At 46.7% G+C, this 18325-nt stretch overlaps 1 protein-coding gene across 1 annotated transcript in view; it reads left to right on the top strand.

Annotated features, from left to right (window-relative positions):
* HMCN1 (hemicentin 1) overlaps window positions 1–18325 on the top strand; it is a 733390-nt gene that overhangs the window by 648589 nt on the left and 66476 nt on the right. Inside the window, exons 103-104 of the mRNA XM_069737257.1 lie at window positions 3492–3620; window positions 3717–3836. Of these exons, the coding sequence (XP_069593358.1) occupies window positions 3492–3620; window positions 3717–3836 (249 nt within the window). The remainder of the gene's footprint in view (window positions 1–3491; window positions 3621–3716; window positions 3837–18325) is intronic.

Genomic DNA, 18325 nt, shown 5'->3' with positions numbered 1-18325 from the left:
GCTATATGGGAGGCAGAATGAACAAAAGCCAGAAATTCAGGAATTGTTTTTTATTTTGTTTCTATGCTGTTCACCGTATAAAGTGATAAGGCAGTTTTAGTTTTTTGGTTAGTACAATTACAGTGATACCACATTTATATACATTTTTTGATGTTTTGTACACCATAAAAACTATTTGATAGAAAAAAATAATTATTTTTTCATAGCTGTAGTCTGGGAGCTTTCACTTTTTTATTTCTCCGCTTATGGAGCTGTATGTCAGCTTGTCTTAACTACCTACTATTCGGGCACTGACACTGAACACAGATTTCACCAGGAAGTCTATGTTACTGTTTAGGTTCGGCCCCCCGAACACCGGGTGTTTGTCGCACTGACAGTGCATCAAACACTGCTTCTGATCAGCGGAAAAATCATTACCACTGTTCAGACAGCCGCGGTTCCCGTGCTGTCAAATGACAGCATGAGCCCACAGCTGTGATTAGATATATAAAGTTTACCTCGAGTCACTGGTGTCAGCTGATGGTGCTATTGCTCCCATCAGCCTATGCCTGCTGCTAATAACAGTGAAAGCAGGAGTAGCTGATGGGAGTACTCATCAGCTGGCGCTTGTGGTCTAAATAAATATTTTTTAAAAAAATGGCGTGGGTTCCCCTGTATCATTGATAACCAACCAGGCTACAACCCTCAGCAGTCAGCGTTAGCAAGGTTGGTTATGAAGAAGAGAGTGATCCCCTTCGCTGTTTTTTAACATTTTCGACAACCAACAATGCCAAAGCAGACAGCTGGGGGTTGGTATTATCAGGCTTGTAAGGGGCCATTAATATTGTGCCTTCACCAGCCTAAAAACAACAGCCCTATTAGATACGCCAATTCTGCCACTTTGCTCAGCTCTTCCCACTTGCCTTGTAGCGGTGGCAATTGAAGGTTCATATCTTTGAGGTTGATGTCACCTTTGCATTGTCTGGTCACATAAAGCCCACTGACTAGTAAGACTATAAGACACCTATCCGTTACTAATCCTATAGCTATATTGTTAATAAACACACAGCCAGAATAAAGTCCTTTTAATTTAAAGAATGAGACAGACTCCTTTAATTATTCTAAATTAAGCCTCACGATGCAGTGGTGAGTTCACCTCAGGTAACCTGGTGAATTTTTCACAGTGAACTGCAGTGAACTCTCTGAGCTCAGCGCTGCATCTCACATAGCAGAGGCCCAGCTAAAAATGCAGCTTCAATGACCAGTGATAACTTTGATGATGTCACTGCTGCTCACTGATGCTGCACTTGCAGTAGCACATTCACCCAGTGGTTCTTAGCCTGGACAGTTGCATCATGGCGCCGTCCAGGTTGAAACCTGTTTATCCACAGACATGGATTACGGCGTGAGACAGGACGACGGACAAGTGGGGAAAATGGTTGTTTTTTATTTTTGTTTTATTACAGGAGACAATGGCTTCAATGGAATGGGCATTGACGTGAGTATGGTTTAATTTAGAATCATTAAAGGACTCTGTCATTCTTTCAATTAAAGGACTTTATTCTGGGTGTGTGTATATTTGCAATATAACGATTAGATTAGTAATGGATAGGTGCCTTATAGATGCCTCTCCATTATTAAGCCATGGGCTTCATGTCACCGGACACTGCAAAGGTAACACTAACCCCACAAATATGAACCCCACTTGTCACCGCTATAGTGCACCTTTTCTGAATGGTTGCGGGCTTGTATTTTAGGCTAAGGGGGACCAAAATCAATAGCTGCTTACCAGCCTCAGAATACCAGCCCCCACCTGTGGGGGACACCACATATTTTTTAATTATTATTTAAATAATTTAAAAAAACAGCGTGGGCACCCCTCTACTCTTGAAAACCAGCCTTGCTAATAGTGAGGGTTGCAGCTCCCAGCTGTGAGTTTTGCCTGGCTGGTTATATAAAATACAGGGGAACCCATTCCGGTTTTTTTTTTATTATTTATTTAGTGCACAGACGGCGGCTGATGAATACTCCCATTAGCCACTCCTGCTCTCGCTGTAATTAGCGGCAGCAGGCGTAAGTTATACTTCTAATCACAGCTACAGGCTTATGCTCTCATTTGACTGCTTGGGAACCCTCTTCACAGCTGCAGTCAGCACATATCGTATATTACTATACGTTACAGAGCTGGAGTTGCTCACAGACTTTAGTCCTGGTTTTCGTTGCATTCTAACAGCATATTACTAAAAATGCATTGGCCAGGAGTTTGCTGGTAGTCATTGAGGCTGCTTTCCCACTGTCAGAAATCGGCACACAGCACATGTCCGCTCCATCCAACGCGCTGCCGGCTTTTGACCGCAGGTGATTCCGCACGTGTTCATTGAACTGTGCGGAATCACCATGTGCAATACATTGTACGGGTGATATTTATCTTGCAGAGACGCTCACATAGACATCCTGTGGTCTGGAAAGATGTGCCACATGTCCGTCTCCGCAGGGAAGCCGGAGGTGTCCGTGCACGCATAGTGTAGATGGGATTTCTTGAAATCCCATCCACTATGCTGTAACATCTGGCTGCTGCGGATTGAATGCTGTGGATGTATGCAGCGTTCAACCAGCAGCGTTTACTGACTGTGGGAACATACCCTAAAGGTACCGTCACACTAGACGATATCGCTAGCGATCCGTGACGTTGCAGCGTCCTGGCTAGCGATATCGTCCAGTGTGACAGGTAGCAGCGATCAGGCCCCTGCTGTGATGTCGCTGGTCAGGGAAGAAAGGCCAGAACTTTGTTTCGTCGCTGGCTCTCCCGCTGACATCGCTGAATCGGTGTGTGTGACGCCGATTCAGCGATGTCTTTGCTGGTAACCAGGGTAAACATCGAGTTACTAAGCGCAGGGCCGCGCTTAGTAACCCGATATTTACCCTGGTTACCATCGTTAAAGTAAAAAAAACAACCACTACATACTTACCTACCGCTGTCTGTCCTCGGCGCTCTGCTTCTCTGCTCTGGCTGTGAGCGCCGGGCAGCCGGAAAGCACAGCGGTGACGTCACCGCTCTGCTTTCCGGCCGCTGTGCTCACAGCCAGTACAGAGAAGCAGAGTGCCGGGGACAGACAGTGGTAGGTAAGTATGAAGCGTTTGATTTTTTTACTTTAACGATGGTAACCAGGGTAAACATCGGGTTACTAAGCGCGGCCCTGCGCTTAGTAACCCGATGTTTACCCTGGTTACCGGCATCGTTGGTCGCTGGAGAGCTGTCTGTGTGACAGCTCTCCAGCGACCAAACAGCGACGCTGCAGCGATCCGGATCGTTGTCGGTATCGCTGCAGCGTCGCTTAGTGTGACGGTACCTTAAGAGTTTTTTTTTCTCATGGATTCATACCAGATTTGCAAGGAAAAATAATGCTGAGGACTCATATAGATGCAAGTCTGTGCACATGGCTTTTGCCATAAGCATATGAAATGCTAATATTCATGGTTGTATGTAAAATTTCTTTATTCTTTTGTCTTAGATATTAATGAGTGCAGAGAGGCTGAACATCGGTGCAAAAATAGCCAAATATGTGAAAATACGCATGGTAGTTATGCCTGTGTTTGTCCACGAGGGTTCAGGTCTGAAGCTCCCGGGAAATCTTGTGTAGGTAAGTCACATTCAGATTGAGGGCTGTATTCCGTGTTTGCATTATAATATTGTTATAATGTAATAATTATCTCACTCATTTGTTTATTCTACATAGATATTAATGAATGTGACAATCAAGATATATGTCAACATGAATGTAGAAATGTGCTCGGAAGTTACCAGTGTGTCTGCCCACCTGGTTATCAACTCATGGCCAATGGAAAGTCATGTCAAGGTATGTCCAGGCAGTATTTAGGGTGACACAATCACAGTCTTAAGAGGTGGTGTCGTGATCATCCCCATAGGGGTCGGAGCCCGGAATAAAGTGGCAGGCTACTCCTAGAAGAGTTCTTTCGTGCACTTACACGGCAAGCAGAGAACGCTTGACCCTGTAGCAGCCTTGGGATGTATTCTGTTGTGAATTCTGTGGTCAAGCTCCCTCCTGTGGTCATGAGTGGTACTTCGGCTGGTTCTGTCTATGAGCTTCCTCTGGTGGATGTGAGTGGGGCTGCGGCTTCTGAGTTTCCTTCCTCAGGTGACGAGGTTAAGTCGTTAGGTGCTGCTCTATTTAACTCCACCTAGTTCTTTGTTCCTGGCCTCCAGTCAATGTTCCAGTATTGGTCTTGCTTTCTCCTGGATCGTTCTTGTGGCCTGTCTGCCCTGCATAAGCTAAGTTTTGCTTGTGTTACTTTTGTTTGCTATATTTTCTGTCCAGCTTGCTATATTGGTTTTTCTTGCTTGCTGGAAGCTCTGAGACGCAGAGGGAGCACCTCCGTACCGTTAGTCGGTGCGGAGGGTCTTTTTGCCCCCTCTGCGTGGTTGTTTGTAGGTTTTTGTGCTGACCGCAAAGCTATCTTTCCTATCCTCGGTCTGTTCAGTAAGTCGGGCCTCACTTTGCTAAAATCTATTTCATCTCTGTGTTTGTATTTTCCTCTTAACTCACAGTCATTATATGTGGGGGGCTGCCTTTTCCTTTGGGGAATTTCTCTGAGGCAAGGTAGGCTTATTTTTCTATCTTCAGGGCTAGCTAGTTTCTCAGGCTGTGCCGAGTTGCATAGGGAGCGTTAGGCGCAATCCACGGCTACCTCTAGTGTGGTATTATAGGATTAGGGATTGCGGTCAGCAGAGTTCCCACGTCTCAGAGCTCGTCCTATGTTAGTAACTATCAGGTCACTTTGTGTGCTCTTAACTAGGGTTGAGCGAAACGGGTCGTTCATTTTCAAATGTCGTCGACTTTTGGCAAAGTCGGGTTTCATGAAACCCGATCCGACCCCTGTGCGGGGTCGGCCATGCGGTACGCGACTTTCGCGCCAAAGTCGCGTTTCAATGACGCGAAAAGCGCCATTTCTCAGCCAATGAAGGTAAACGCAGAGTGTGGGCAGCGTGATGACATAGGTCCTGGTCCCCACCATCTTAGAGAAGGGCATTGCAGTGATTGGCTTGCTGTCTGCGGCGTCACAGGGGCTATAAAGGGGCGTTCCCGCCGACCGCCATGTTACTGCTGCTGATCTGAGCTTAGGGAGAGGTTGCTGCTGCTTCGTCAGAAGCAGGGATAGCGTTAGGCAGGGTCCATTAACCACCAAACCGCTTGTGCTGTAGCGATTTCCACTGCCCAACACCACCTTCGGTGTGCAGGGACAGTGGAAGCTACATTTTTTTTTTTTCCCCCTCAGCGCTGTAGCTCATTGGGCTGCCCTAGAAGGCTCCCTGATAGCTGCATTGCTGTGTGTACGCCGCTGTGCAAACCAACTGCTTTTTTCAAAGCACAAATCCTCTTGTTCCTTCCTTTCTGCACAGCTATCTTTTTTGTTTGTCCACACTTTTTATTTAATTTGTGCATCAGTCCACTCCTTATTGCTGCCTGTCATACCTGGCTGAGATTACTGCAGGGAGATAGTAATTGTTGGACACTCCCTGTTTTTTTTTTTTTTGTTTTTTTTTGTGGGAGATTAAGATTGACATTTCTGCTAGAGTGCCATCCCTGTGTGTGCCATCTCTCACTCAGTGGGCCATAGAAAGCCTATTTATTTTTTTGCTTGATTTGGGTTATAAAATCTACCTGAAAAAATCACTACATCAATCAGTGGGAGAAAAATATTGGCCTCAGGGCTTGTGTGCCACTCTTGACTCCTGTGTGTGCCATCTCTCAGTCAGTGGGCCATAGAAAGCCTATTTATTTTTTTGCTTGATTTGGGTTCTAAAATCTACCTGAAAAAATCACTACATCAATCAGTGGGAGAAAAATATTGGCCTCAGGGCTTGTGTGCCACTCCTGACTCCTGTGTGCATCATCACTCACTCAGTGGGCCATAGAAAGCCCATTTTTTTTTTTTTGCTTTATTTGGGTTCTAAATTCTACCTGAAAAAAATCAATAAATCAATCAGTGGGAGATTAATATTGGCCTTTGGGCTTGTGTGCCAGTCCTAAGCGTGCCATCTCTCTCTCTCAGATAGTGGGCCATAGAAAGCCTATTTATTATTTTTTTTATTGGGTTTATAAATTTTCCCTGGAACAAAAAAAAAAAAAGTGGGAGATTAATATTGGCCTCTGGGCTTGTGTGCCAGTCCTGAGCGTGCCATCTCTCTCACAAATAGTGGGCCATAGAAAGCCTATTTATTTTATTTTTTTTGGTTTTATAAATTCTCCCTGAAAAAAAAGGGAGATTAATATTGGCCTTTGGGCTTGTGTGCCAGTCCTAAGCGTGCCATCTCTCTCTCTCAGATAGTGGGCCATAGAAAGCCTATTTATTATTTTTTTTTATTGGGTTTATAAATTTTCCCTGGAACAAAAAAAAAAAAGTGGGAGATTAATATTGGCCTCTGGGCTTGTGTGCCAGTCCTGAGCGTGCCATCTCTCTCACAAATAGTGGGCCATAGAAAGCCTATTTATTTATTTTTTTTTGGTTTTATAAATTCTCCCTGAAAAAAAAAAGGGAGATTAATATTGGCCTTTGGGCTTGTGTGCCTGTCCTAAGCGTGCCATCTCTCTCTCTCAGATAGTGGGCCATAGAAAGCCTATTTATTATTTTTTTTATTGGGTTTATAAATTTTCCCTGGAACAAAAAAAAAAAAAGTGGGAGATTAATATTGGCCTCTGGGCTTGTGTGCCAGTCCTGAGCGTGCCATCTCTCTCACAAATAGTGGGCCATAGAAAGCCTATTTATTTTATTTTTTTTGGTTTTATAAATTCTCCCTGAAAAAAAAGGGAGATTAATATTGGCCTTTGGGCTTGTGTGCCAGTCCTAAGCGTGCCATCTCTCTCTCTCAGATAGTGGGCCATAGAAAGCCTATTTATTATTTTTTTTTATTGGGTTTATAAATTTTCCCTGGAACAAAAAAAAAAAAGTGGGAGATTAATATTGGCCTCTGGGCTTGTGTGCCAGTCCTGAGCGTGCCATCTCTCTCACAAATAGTGGGCCATAGAAAGCCTATTTATTTATTTTTTTATTGGGTTTATAAATTTTCCCTGAAAAAAAAAAGGGAGATTAATATTGGCCTTTGGGCTTGTGTGCCAGTCCTAAGCGTGCCATCTCTCTCTCTCAGATAGTGGGCCATAGAAAGCCTATTTATGTTTTTGGTTGATTTGGGTTCTAAATTCTACCTGAAAAAATCAATAAATCAATCAGTGGGAGATAAATATTGGCCTCTGGGCTTGTGTGCCACTCCTGACTCCTGTGTGCGTCATCTCTCACTCAGTGGGCCATAGAAAGCCTTTTTTTGTTTTATTTGTTTTCTAAATTCTCCCTGAAAAATCATTTTATTTTATTTGGTTTCTAAATTCTTCCTGAAAAAAATCATTTTATTCTATTATTTTTTTTTCCTAAAGTCTCCCTGAAAAAAACAAAAAAAACAAATCAGTGGGAGATTAATATTGCCCTTTCTGCTTGTGTGCCAGTCTTGACTCCTGGGTGTGCCATCTCTCTCTCTCTCTCCAATTGTGGGCCATAGAAAGCCTATTATTTTTTTAGCTTGATTTGGGTTCCAAAATCTACCTGAAAAAATCACTACATCAATCAGTGGGAGATAAATATTGGCCTCTGGGCTTGTGTGCCACTCCTGACTCCTGTGTGCGTCATCTCTCACTCAGTGGGCCATAGAAAGCCTTTTTTTGTTTTATTTGGTTTCTAAATTCTTCCTGAAAAAATCATTTTATTCTATTTTTTTTTCCTAAAGTCTCCCTGAAAAAAAAAAAAAAAAAATCAGTGGGAGATTAATATTTACATTTGTGCTTCAGTGACAGTCCAGCGTGTGTGGCATCTCTCTCATTTGTTGCCACCAACAACAGAGTGTGTAACATTGTGCCTGATTTTCGTTGTGGTCTCACTCACCTGTAAAGGGGTAGCTAAATCATACTGAAGTTATAGCTCACCGTGTAAGTTGTGTGACAGCAACAAATACCGTTAGTTTGTTTACGTTTTTAAAACGATGAGGAAGTCTGGTGGAAGAGGTCGTGGCCGGGGGCGTTCATTGTCAGCTGGTAATGAGGGTAGTGGTAGTGGTGGAGCATCAGCTGGTCGTGGGAAAAAAAATATTGCACCTAAGTCTGGAGCTGTGGAGCCAGGTTCGTCGTCTGGCTACACAAGGCCTCGAACGCTCCCTTTTCTGGGAGTAGGAAAACCGCTTTTAAAGCCGGAGCAGCAAGAGCAAGTTTTGGCTTATCTTGCTGACTCAGCCTCTAGCTCTTTTGCCTCCTCTCGTGAAACTGGTAAATGTCAAAGCAGCGCGTCGTTAGTGGATGTTCACGGTCAGGGACAAGTCGCTTCCTTGTCCTCTTCAGCAAAAACAACAACAGAGAAGAATGCAGCAGGCGACACAACGGGTTACTCCATGGAGCTCTTTACACATACCGTCCCTGGCTTAGAAAGTGAAGCAGTTAACAGTCCATGCCCATTACAAGTTGAATCTGACATGGAGTGCACTGATGCACAGCCACAGCCAGACTACTATGCTGGTCCTTTGACTCAGACCACAACATTGCCCTCGCAGGGTAATGATCAAGAATCAGACCCTGATGAGACTATGTTGCCCCATCACGAACGCTATACCACCGACCGACACGGTGACACAGACGAAGTTGCACACGAGCTACAAGAAGAGGTAATAGATGACCCAGTTCTTGACCCCGATTGGCAGCCATTGGGGGAACAGGGTGCAGGTGGCAGCAGTTCTGAAGCGGAAGAGGAGGGGCCGCAGCAGGCATCAACATCGCAACAGGTTCCATCTGCCGGGCCCGTATCTTGCCCAAAACGCGTGGCAAAGCCAAAACCTGTTGGAGGACAGCGTGGCCATCCGGTTAAAGCTCAGTCTGCAATGCCTGAAAAGGTATCCGATGCTAGAAAGAGTGCAGTCTGGCATTTTTTTAAACAACATCCAATTGATCAGCGCAAAGTCATCTGTCAAAAATGTTCAACTACCTTAAGCAGAGGACAGAATCTGAAAAGTCTCAATACAAGTTGCATGCATAGACATTTAACCACCATGCATTTGAAAGCCTGGACTAACTACCAAACGTCCCTTAAGGTTGTAGCACCCTCGGCCAATGAAGCTAGTCAGCAACGCAACATCCCTTCCGGCAGTGTAGGGCCACCATTTTCCGCACCACCTGCAGTATCTGTGCAGGTTTCTTTGCCAGGCCAAAGCAGTCAGGGTCAGGGAATCACCAGTTTCGTAGTAGGAAACACTGCATCTAGGGCACCGGCGGCAACAATACCATCTCCCACCGTCTCTCAGTCTGCCATGTCCACCGGCACCCCCGCTAGTTCCACGATCTCCAGCTCTCCAGTCCAGCTCACCCTACATGAGACTATGGTTAGAAAAAGGAAGTACTTAGCCTCGCATCCGCGTACACAGGGTTTGAACGCCCACATAGCTAGACTAATCTCGTTAGAGATGATGCCCTACCGGTTAGTTGAAAGCGAAGCTTTCAAAGCCCTGATGGACTACGCTGTACCACGCTACGAGCTACCCAGTCAACACTTTTTTTCCAGAAAAGCCATCCCAGCCCTCCACCAGCATGTTAAAGAGCGCATCGTCCATGCACTCAGGCAATCTGTGAGCACAAAGGTGCACCTGACAACAGATGCATGGACCAGTAGGCATGGCCAGGGACGTTACGTGTCCATCACGGCACACTGGGTGAATGTTGTGGATGCAGGGTCCACAGGGGACAGCAAGTTTGGGACAGTTCTGCCTAGCCCACGGTCTAGGAAACAGTTGGCTGTAGCCGTTCGCACCCCCTCCTCCTCCTCTTCGTCCTCCTGCAGAAGCGAGAGCTCGTCCACAGACCGCAGTCGCACAACCACTCCATCCGCAGCTGCCACTGTTGCACACCAGGTCTCCCATTATGGGGCAGCTACTGGCAAACGTCAGCAGGCTGTATTGGCTATGAAGTGTTTGGGCGACAACAGACACACCGCGGAAGTTCTGTCCGAGTTCTTGCAGAAAGAATCGCAGTCGTGGCTGGGCTCTGTAGATCTTGAGGCAGGCAAGGTAGTGAGTGATAACGGAAGGAATTTCATGGCTGCCATCTCCCTTTCCCAACTGAAACACATTCCTTGCCTGGCTCACACCTTAAACCTGGTGGTGCAGTGCTTCCTGAAAAGTTATCCGGGGTTATCCGACCTGCTCCTCAAAGTGCATGGACTTTGCTCACATATCCGCCGTTCGCCCGTACACTCCAGCCGTATGCAGACCTATCAGCGTTCTTTGAACCTTCCCCAGCATCGCCTAATCATAGACTTTGCAACAAGGTGGAACTCAACACTGCACATGCTTCAGAGACTGTGCGAACAGAGGCGGGCTGTTATGTTTTTGTGGGAGGATACACATACACGGGCAGGCAGTAGGATGGCAGACATGGAGTTGTCAGGTGTGCAGTGGTCGAAGATTCAAGACATGTGTCAAGTCCTTCAGTGTTTTGAGGAATGCACACGGCTGGTTAGTGCAGACAACGCCATAATAAGCATGAGCTGTTATGTTTGCTAATGACAGGTGTTATGAAGGCAATCCAGAAACACAGTGTGCTTAGCGATCAGAGCGCACACAGTGATCTGACAAATACCCAAAAATACAAGAACGAGCTCTGAGACGTGGAAACTCTGTAGACTGCACACCTGATCCTATCCTAAACACAACTAAAAGCGGCTGTGGACTGCGCCTAACAACTACCTAGGCAACTCGGCACAGCCTAAGAAACTAGCTAGCCTGAAGATAGAAAAATAGGCCTGACTTGCCCCAGAGAAATTCCCCAAAGGAAAAGGCAGCCCCCCACATATAATGACTGTGAGTAAGATGAAAAGACAAAACGTAGGGATGAAATAGATTCAGCAAAGTGGGGCCCGATATTCTAGGACAGAGCGAGGACAGTAAAGCGAACTTTGCCGTCTACAAAAAACCCTAAAGCAAAACCACGCAAAGGGGGCAAAAAAAACCCACCGTGCCGAACTAACGGCACGGCGGTACACCCTTTGCGTCTCAGAGCTTCCAGCAAAACAAAAGACAAGCTGGACAGAAAAAAAGCAACAAAAAAGCAAAAGGCACTTAGCTATACAGAGCAGCAGGTCACAGGAACAATCAGGAGAAGCTCAGATCCAACACTGAAACATTGACAAGGAGCAAGGATAGCAGCATCAGGCGGAGTTAAGTAATGAAACAGTTAACGAGCTCACCAGAACACCTGAGGGAGGAAGCTCAGAAGCTGCAGTACCACTTGTGACCACAGGAGTGAATTCAGCCACAGAATTCACAACAGTACCCCCCCCTTGAGGAGGGGTCACCGAACCCTCACCAGAGCCCCCAGGCCGACCAGGATGAGCCGCATGAAAGGCACGAACAAGATTGGAAGCATGAACATCAGAGGCAAAAACCCAGGAATTATCTTCCTGAGCATAACCCTTCCATTTAACCAGATACTGGAGTCTCCGTCTAGAAACACGAGAATCCAAAATCTTCTCCACAATATACTCCAATTCCCCCTCCACCAAAACCGGGGCAGGAGGCTCAACAGATGGAACCATAGGTGCCACGTATCTCCGCAACAACGACCTATGGAATACATTATGTATGGAAAAGGAGTCTGGGAGGGTCAAACGAAAAGACACAGGATTGAGAACCTCAGAAATCCTATACGGACCAATAAAACGAGGTTTAAATTTAGGAGAGGAAACCTTCATAGGAATATGACGAGAAGATAACCAAACCAGATCCCCAACACGAAGTCGGGGACCCACACGGCGTCTGCGATTAGCGAAAAGTTGAGCTTTCTCCTGGGACAAGATCAAATTGTCCACTACCTGAGTCCAGATCTGCTGCAACTAGTGTTGAGCATTCCGATACCGCAAGTATCGGGTATCGGCCGATACTTGCGGTATCGGAATTCCGATACCGAGATCCGATATTTTTGTGATATCGGGTATCGGTATCGGAAGTGTAAAATAAAGAATTAAAATAAAAAATATTGTTATATTCACCTCTCCGGCGGCCCCTGGACATCAGCGGGAGGATCCGGCGTCCGGCACGGCTTCTTTCTTCAAAATGCGCGCCTTCAGGACCTGTGGAATGACGTCCCGGCTTCTGATTGGTCGCGTGCCGCCCATGTGACCGCCACGCGACCAATCAGAAGCCGCGACGTCATTCCTCAGCTAAAGTCCTAGAATGAGCGCCTTCTAGGACCTGAGGAATGACGTCGCGGCTTCTGATTGGTCGCGTGGCGGTCACATGGGCGGCACGCGACCAATCAGAAGCCGGGACGTCATTCCACAGGTCCTGAAGGCGCGCATTTTGAAGAAAGAAGCCGTGCCGGACGCCGGATCCTCCCGCTGATGTCCAGGGGCCGCCGGAGAGGTGAATATAACAATATTTTTTATTTTAATTCTTTATTTTACACTTTAATATGGATCCCAGGGCCTGAAGGAGAGTTTCCTCTCCTTCAGACCCTGGGATCCATGAGGATACATTCCGATACTTGATGTCCCATTGACTTGTATTGGTATCGGATATCGGTATCGGCGATATCCGATATTTTTCGGGTATCGGCCGATACTATCCGATACCGATACTTTCAAGTATCGGACGGTATCGCTCAACACTAGCTGCAACCTATCCACCACAGAATCCACACCAGGACAGTCCGAAGACTCAACCTGTCCTGAAGAGAAACGAGGATGGAACCCAGAATTGCAAAAAAATGGAGAAACCAAGGTAGCCGAGCTGGCCCGATTATTAAGGGCGAACTCAGCCAACGGCAAAAAGGACACCCAATAATAATAATAAATAATAATTTTATTTATATAGCGCCAACATATTCCGCAGCGCTTTACAAATTATAGAGGGGACTTGTACAGACAATAGACATTACAGCATAACAGAAATACAGTTCAAAACAGATACCAGGAGGAGTGAGGGCCCTGCTCGCAAGCTTACAAACTATGGGTTTGGTATGGGATTGGTATGGGATTGGTACCCAATCATCCTGGTCTGCAGAAACAAAACATCTCAGATATGTTTCCAAGGTCTGATTGGTTCGTTCGGTCTGGCCATTAGTCTGAGGATGGAAAGCTGAGGAAAAGGATAGGTCAATGCCCATCCTACCACAAAAGGCTCGCCAAAACCTTGAAACAAACTGGGAACCTCTGTCAGAAACAATATTCTCAGGAATGCCATGCAACCGAACCACATGCTGAAAGAACAAAGGTACCAAATCAGAGGAGGAATGCAATTTAGCCAAGGGCACCAGATAGACCATTTTAGAAAAGCGATCACAGACCACCCAAATGACTGACATCTTTTGAGAAACGGGAAGGTCAGAAATGAAATCCATCGAAATATGTGTCCAAGGCCTCTTTAGGACCGGCAAGGGCAAAAGCAACCCACTGGCACGAGAACAGCAGGGCTTAGCCCTAGCACAAATCCCACAGGACTGCACAAAAGTACGTATATCCCGTGACAGAGATGGCCACCAGAAGGATCTAGCCACTAACTCTCTGGTACCAAAGATTCCAGGATGACCAGCCAACACCGAACAATGAAGTTCAGAGATAAGTTTATTAGTCCACCTATCAGGGACGAACAGTTTCTCTGCTGGACAACGATCAGGTTTATTCGCCTGAAATTTTTGCAGCACCCGCCGCAAATCAGGGGAGATGGCAGACACAATGACTCCTTCCTTGAGGATACCCGCTGGCTCAGATAAACCCGGAGAGTTGGGCACAGAACTCCTAGACAGAGCATCCGCCTTCACATTTTTAGAGCCCGGAAGGTACGAAATCACAAAGTCGAAGCGGGCAAAAAATAACGACCAACGGGCCTGTCTAGGATTCAAGCGCTTGGCAGACTCGAGATAAGTCAAGTTCTTATGATCAGTCAATACCACCACGCGATGCTTAGCTCCTTCAAGCCAATGACGCCACTCCTCGAATGCCCACTTCATGGCCAGCAACTCTCGATTGCCCACATCATAATTACGCTCAGCGGGCGAAAACTTCCTGGAAAAGAAAGCACATGGTTTCATCACTGAGCAATCAGAACCTCTCTGTGACAAATCATAGACTTTGCAACAAGGTGGAACTCAACACTGCACATGCTTCAGAGACTGTGCGAACAGAGGCGGGCTGTTATGTTTTTGTGGGAGGATACACATACACGGGCAGGCAGTAGGATGGCAGACATGGAGTTGTCAGGTGTGCAGTGGTCGAAGATTCAAGACATGTGTCAAGTCCTTCAGTGTTTTGAGGAATGCACACGGCTGGTTAGTGCAGACAACGCCATAATAAGCATGAGCTGTTATGTTTGCTAATGACAGGTGTTATGAAGGCAATCCAGAAACACAGTGTGCTTAGCGATCAGAGCGCACACAGTGATCTGACAAATACCCAAAAATACAAGAACGAGCTCTGAGACGTGGAAACTCTGTAGACTGCACACCTGATCCTATCCTAAACACAACTAAAAGCGGCTGTGGATTGCGCCTAACAACTACCTAGGCAACTCGGCACAGCCTAAGAAACTAGCTAGCCTGAAGATAGAAAAATAGGCCTGACTTGCCCCAGAGAAATTCCCCAAAGGAAAAGGCAGCCCCCCACATATAATGACTGTGAGTAAGATGAAAAGACAAAACGTAGGGATGAAATAGATTCAGCAAAGTGGGGCCCGATATTCTAGGACAGAGCGAGGACAGTAAAGCGAACTTTGCCGTCTACAAAAAACCCTAAAGCAAAACCACGCAAAGGGGGCAAAAAAAACCCACCGTGCCGAACTAACGGCACGGCGGTACACCCTTTGCGTCTCAGAGCTTCCAGCAAAACAAAAGACAAGCTGGACAGAAAAAAAGCAACAAAAAAGCAAAAGGCACTTAGCTATACAGAGCAGCAGGTCACAGGAACAATCAGGAGAAGCTCAGATCCAACACTGAAACATTGACAAGGAGCAAGGATAGCAGCATCAGGCGGGGTTAAGTAATGAAGCAGTTAACGAGCTCACCAGAACACCTGAGGGAGGAAGCTCAGAAGCTGCAGTACCACCTGTGACCACAGGAGTGAATTCAGCCACAGAATTCACAACAATGAGCATCCCCCTAATGCGTCTGCTGATGCAAAGTTTGACGCACATAAAGGATCAGGCGTCTGCAGCTGAGGAAGAGGAAAGCCTTGATGACAGTCAGCCATTGTCTGGCCAGGGCAGTGTACAGGACGAGTTAGCGGGCGAAGAGGAGGAGGAGGACGAGGAGGATGATGGGGATGATTATATTTTTAATGAGGAAGCTTTTCCGGGGCCACTGGAAATTGGTGGCGCGGCAAGGCCGGGTTCTGGTTTTTGGAGGGACACAAGTGACGTGGATTTGCCTGAAACTGCCCCTCAACCAAGTACAACCGCAGATTTGAGAACTGGAACTTTGGCCCACATGGCGGATTATGCCTTACGTATCCTCAAAAGGGACACACGCATAACTAAAATGATGAACGATGACGATTACTGGTTGGCCTGCCTCCTTGATCCTCGCTATAAAGGCAAATTGCAAAATATAATGCCACATGAGAACTTGGAACTAATATTAGCAACCAAACAATCAACTCTTGTTGACCGTTTGCTTCTGGTATTCCCTACACACAGCGCCCGTGATCGTTCTCACACGAGCTGCAGGGGCCATCAGACCAGAGGAGTTAGAGGGGCAGAAATCAGAAGTGGCGTTGGCCAGAGGGGTTTTCTGACCAGGTTGTGGAGTGATTTTGCTATGACCGCAGACAGGACAGGTACTGCAGCATCAATTCAAAGTGACAGGAGACAACATTTGTCCAGTATGGTTACAAACTATTTTTCATCCCTTATCGATGTTCTCCCTCAACCGTCATTCCCATTTGATTACTGGGCATCCAAATTAGACACCTGGCCAGAATTGGCAGAATATGCATTGCAGGAGCTTGCTTGCCCGGCAGCTAGTGTCGTATCAGAAAGAGTATTCAGTGCTGCAGGTTCAATACTAACAGAAAAAAGGACTCGTCTGGCTACCCAAAATGTAGATGATCTAACCTTCATTAAAATGAACCACAACTGGATTTCGAAACCTTTTGCCCCACCTTGCCCGGCTGACACCTAGCTTTCCTATGAAAAGATCTTGCCTGTGGACTATTCTGAATGCCTTTTCCAATCTCGTAATTTTCTGCACCTGATTGTCCAGCATACGACATGTTTACACCTCACTAAATGGCCAAACTCCCCACACGGGGCCGTGGTATCGACACTTGGCGACAGCACCCGTGAGTGCTGTTTGTCTGAAGAGGTGGGTGTGCCCGCTTTTGGTCGACGGCACTGCCACTGGGTCCCTCCTAGTACAATAAAGTGACTCTGGCGGTGGTGGTGCGCACCCAACGTCAGACACACCGTTGTAATATGAGGGGCCCTGGGCCTGTACCGCCGGCCACAAGACAGTTCCCCCCCCAGCTCAAACAGTGCTCTACCACTTGCAAAATTATCTCACAGCTCCACCAATGTTTAGTCTATGCGCTGACATCCTTCAATGCCTGCCACTGACAATACCATTGTATTGACATTTTTGTTATGTTAGGCCTTCGAAGCCTGTCTGCGGTCACTCCTTCCACTATGCCTCCACTGACCACACCACTGCTGCCCGTGTACCCCTGGAACCAATTTAAAATTGCCTACAGCCAGCCCAATTTTTTTATTTTAGGCCTTCGATGCCTGTCTGCGGTCCGTTCTTTCTACTACTACTACACTGACCAGGCCACTGCTGCCCGTGTACCCCTGGAACCAATTTAAAATTGCCTACAGCCATGTGTTATTATTTTAGGCCTTCGATGCCTGTCTGCGGTCACTCCTTACAATATGCCTCCACTGACCACACCACTGCTGCCCGTGTACCCCTGGAACCAATTTAAAATTGCCTACAGCCAGCCCAATTTTTTTTATTTTAGGCCTTTGATGCCTGTCTGCGGTCCGTTCTTTCTAATACTACTACACTGACCAGGCCACTGCTGCCCGTGTACCCCTGGAACCAATTTAAAATTGCCTACAGCCAGCCCAATTTTTTTATTTTAGGCCTTTGAGGCCTGTCTGCGGTCACTCCTTCCACTAGGCCTCCACTGACCACACCACTGCTGCTGCCCGTGTACCCCTGGAACCAATTTAAAATTGCCTACAGCCATGTGTTATTATTTTAGGCCTGCGATGCCTGTCTGCGGTCACTCCTTCCACTAGGCCTCCACTGACCACACCACTGCTGCCCGTGTACCCCTGGAACCAATTTAAAATTGCCTACAGCCAGCCCAATTTTTTTATTTTAGGCCTTCGATGCCTGTCTGCGGTCCATTCTTTCTACTACTACTACACTGACCAGGCCACTGCTGCCCGTGTACCCCTGGAACCAATTTAAAATTGCCTACAGCCATGTGTTATTATTTTAGGCCTTCGATGCCTGTCTGCGGTCACTCCTTCCACTAGGCCTCCACTGACCACACCACTGCTGCCCGTATACCCCTGGAACCAATTTAAAATTGCCTACAGCCAGCCCAATTTTTTTATTTTAGGCCTTCGATGCCTGTCTGCGGTCCGTTCTTTCTACTACTACTACACTGACCAGGCCACTGCTGCCCGTGTTCCCCTGGAACCGATTTAAAATTGCCAACAGCAATGTGTTATTATTGTTAGGCCTTCGATGCCTGTCTGCGGTCACTCCTTCCACTAGGCCTCCACTGACCACACCACTGCTGCCCGTATACCCCTGGAACCAATTTAAAATTGCCTACAGCCAGCCCAATTTTTTTATTTTAGGCCTTCGATGCCTGTCTGCGGTCCGTTCTTTCTACTACTACTACACTGACCAGGCCACTGCTGCCCGTGTTCCCCTGGAACCAATTTAAAATTGCCAACAGCAATGTGTTATTATGTTAGGCCTTCGATGCCTGTTTGCGGTCACTCCTTCCAATAGTTCTCCACTGACCAGACCAATGCTGGCCGTGTACCCCTGGAACCCAGCTGAAAGTGCATGTAGCCTCCTTTTTTTCTTTGTTTTATATTTAGAAAGCCCAGATTAACTACGCTGTGCAACGGTTCAAGCTACCCAGTCGACATTTCTTTTGCGAGAAAAGCCATCCCAGCCCTCCACCGGCATGAAAAAGTCTGCATTGTCATAGCACTCAGGCAATCAAACAGTAGAAAGGTGCACCTGACAAGAGACGCATGGACCAGTAGGCATGTCCACAAAAAGTTACGTGT

Source organism: Ranitomeya imitator, chromosome 8, assembly GCF_032444005.1.
Source record: "Ranitomeya imitator isolate aRanImi1 chromosome 8, aRanImi1.pri, whole genome shotgun sequence".
In the NCBI taxonomy this organism is placed as follows: Eukaryota; Metazoa; Chordata; class Amphibia; order Anura; family Dendrobatidae; genus Ranitomeya; species Ranitomeya imitator.
Note: the sequence above shows the minus strand (reverse complement) of the source record. Positions and strands in the feature narration are given on the sequence as shown.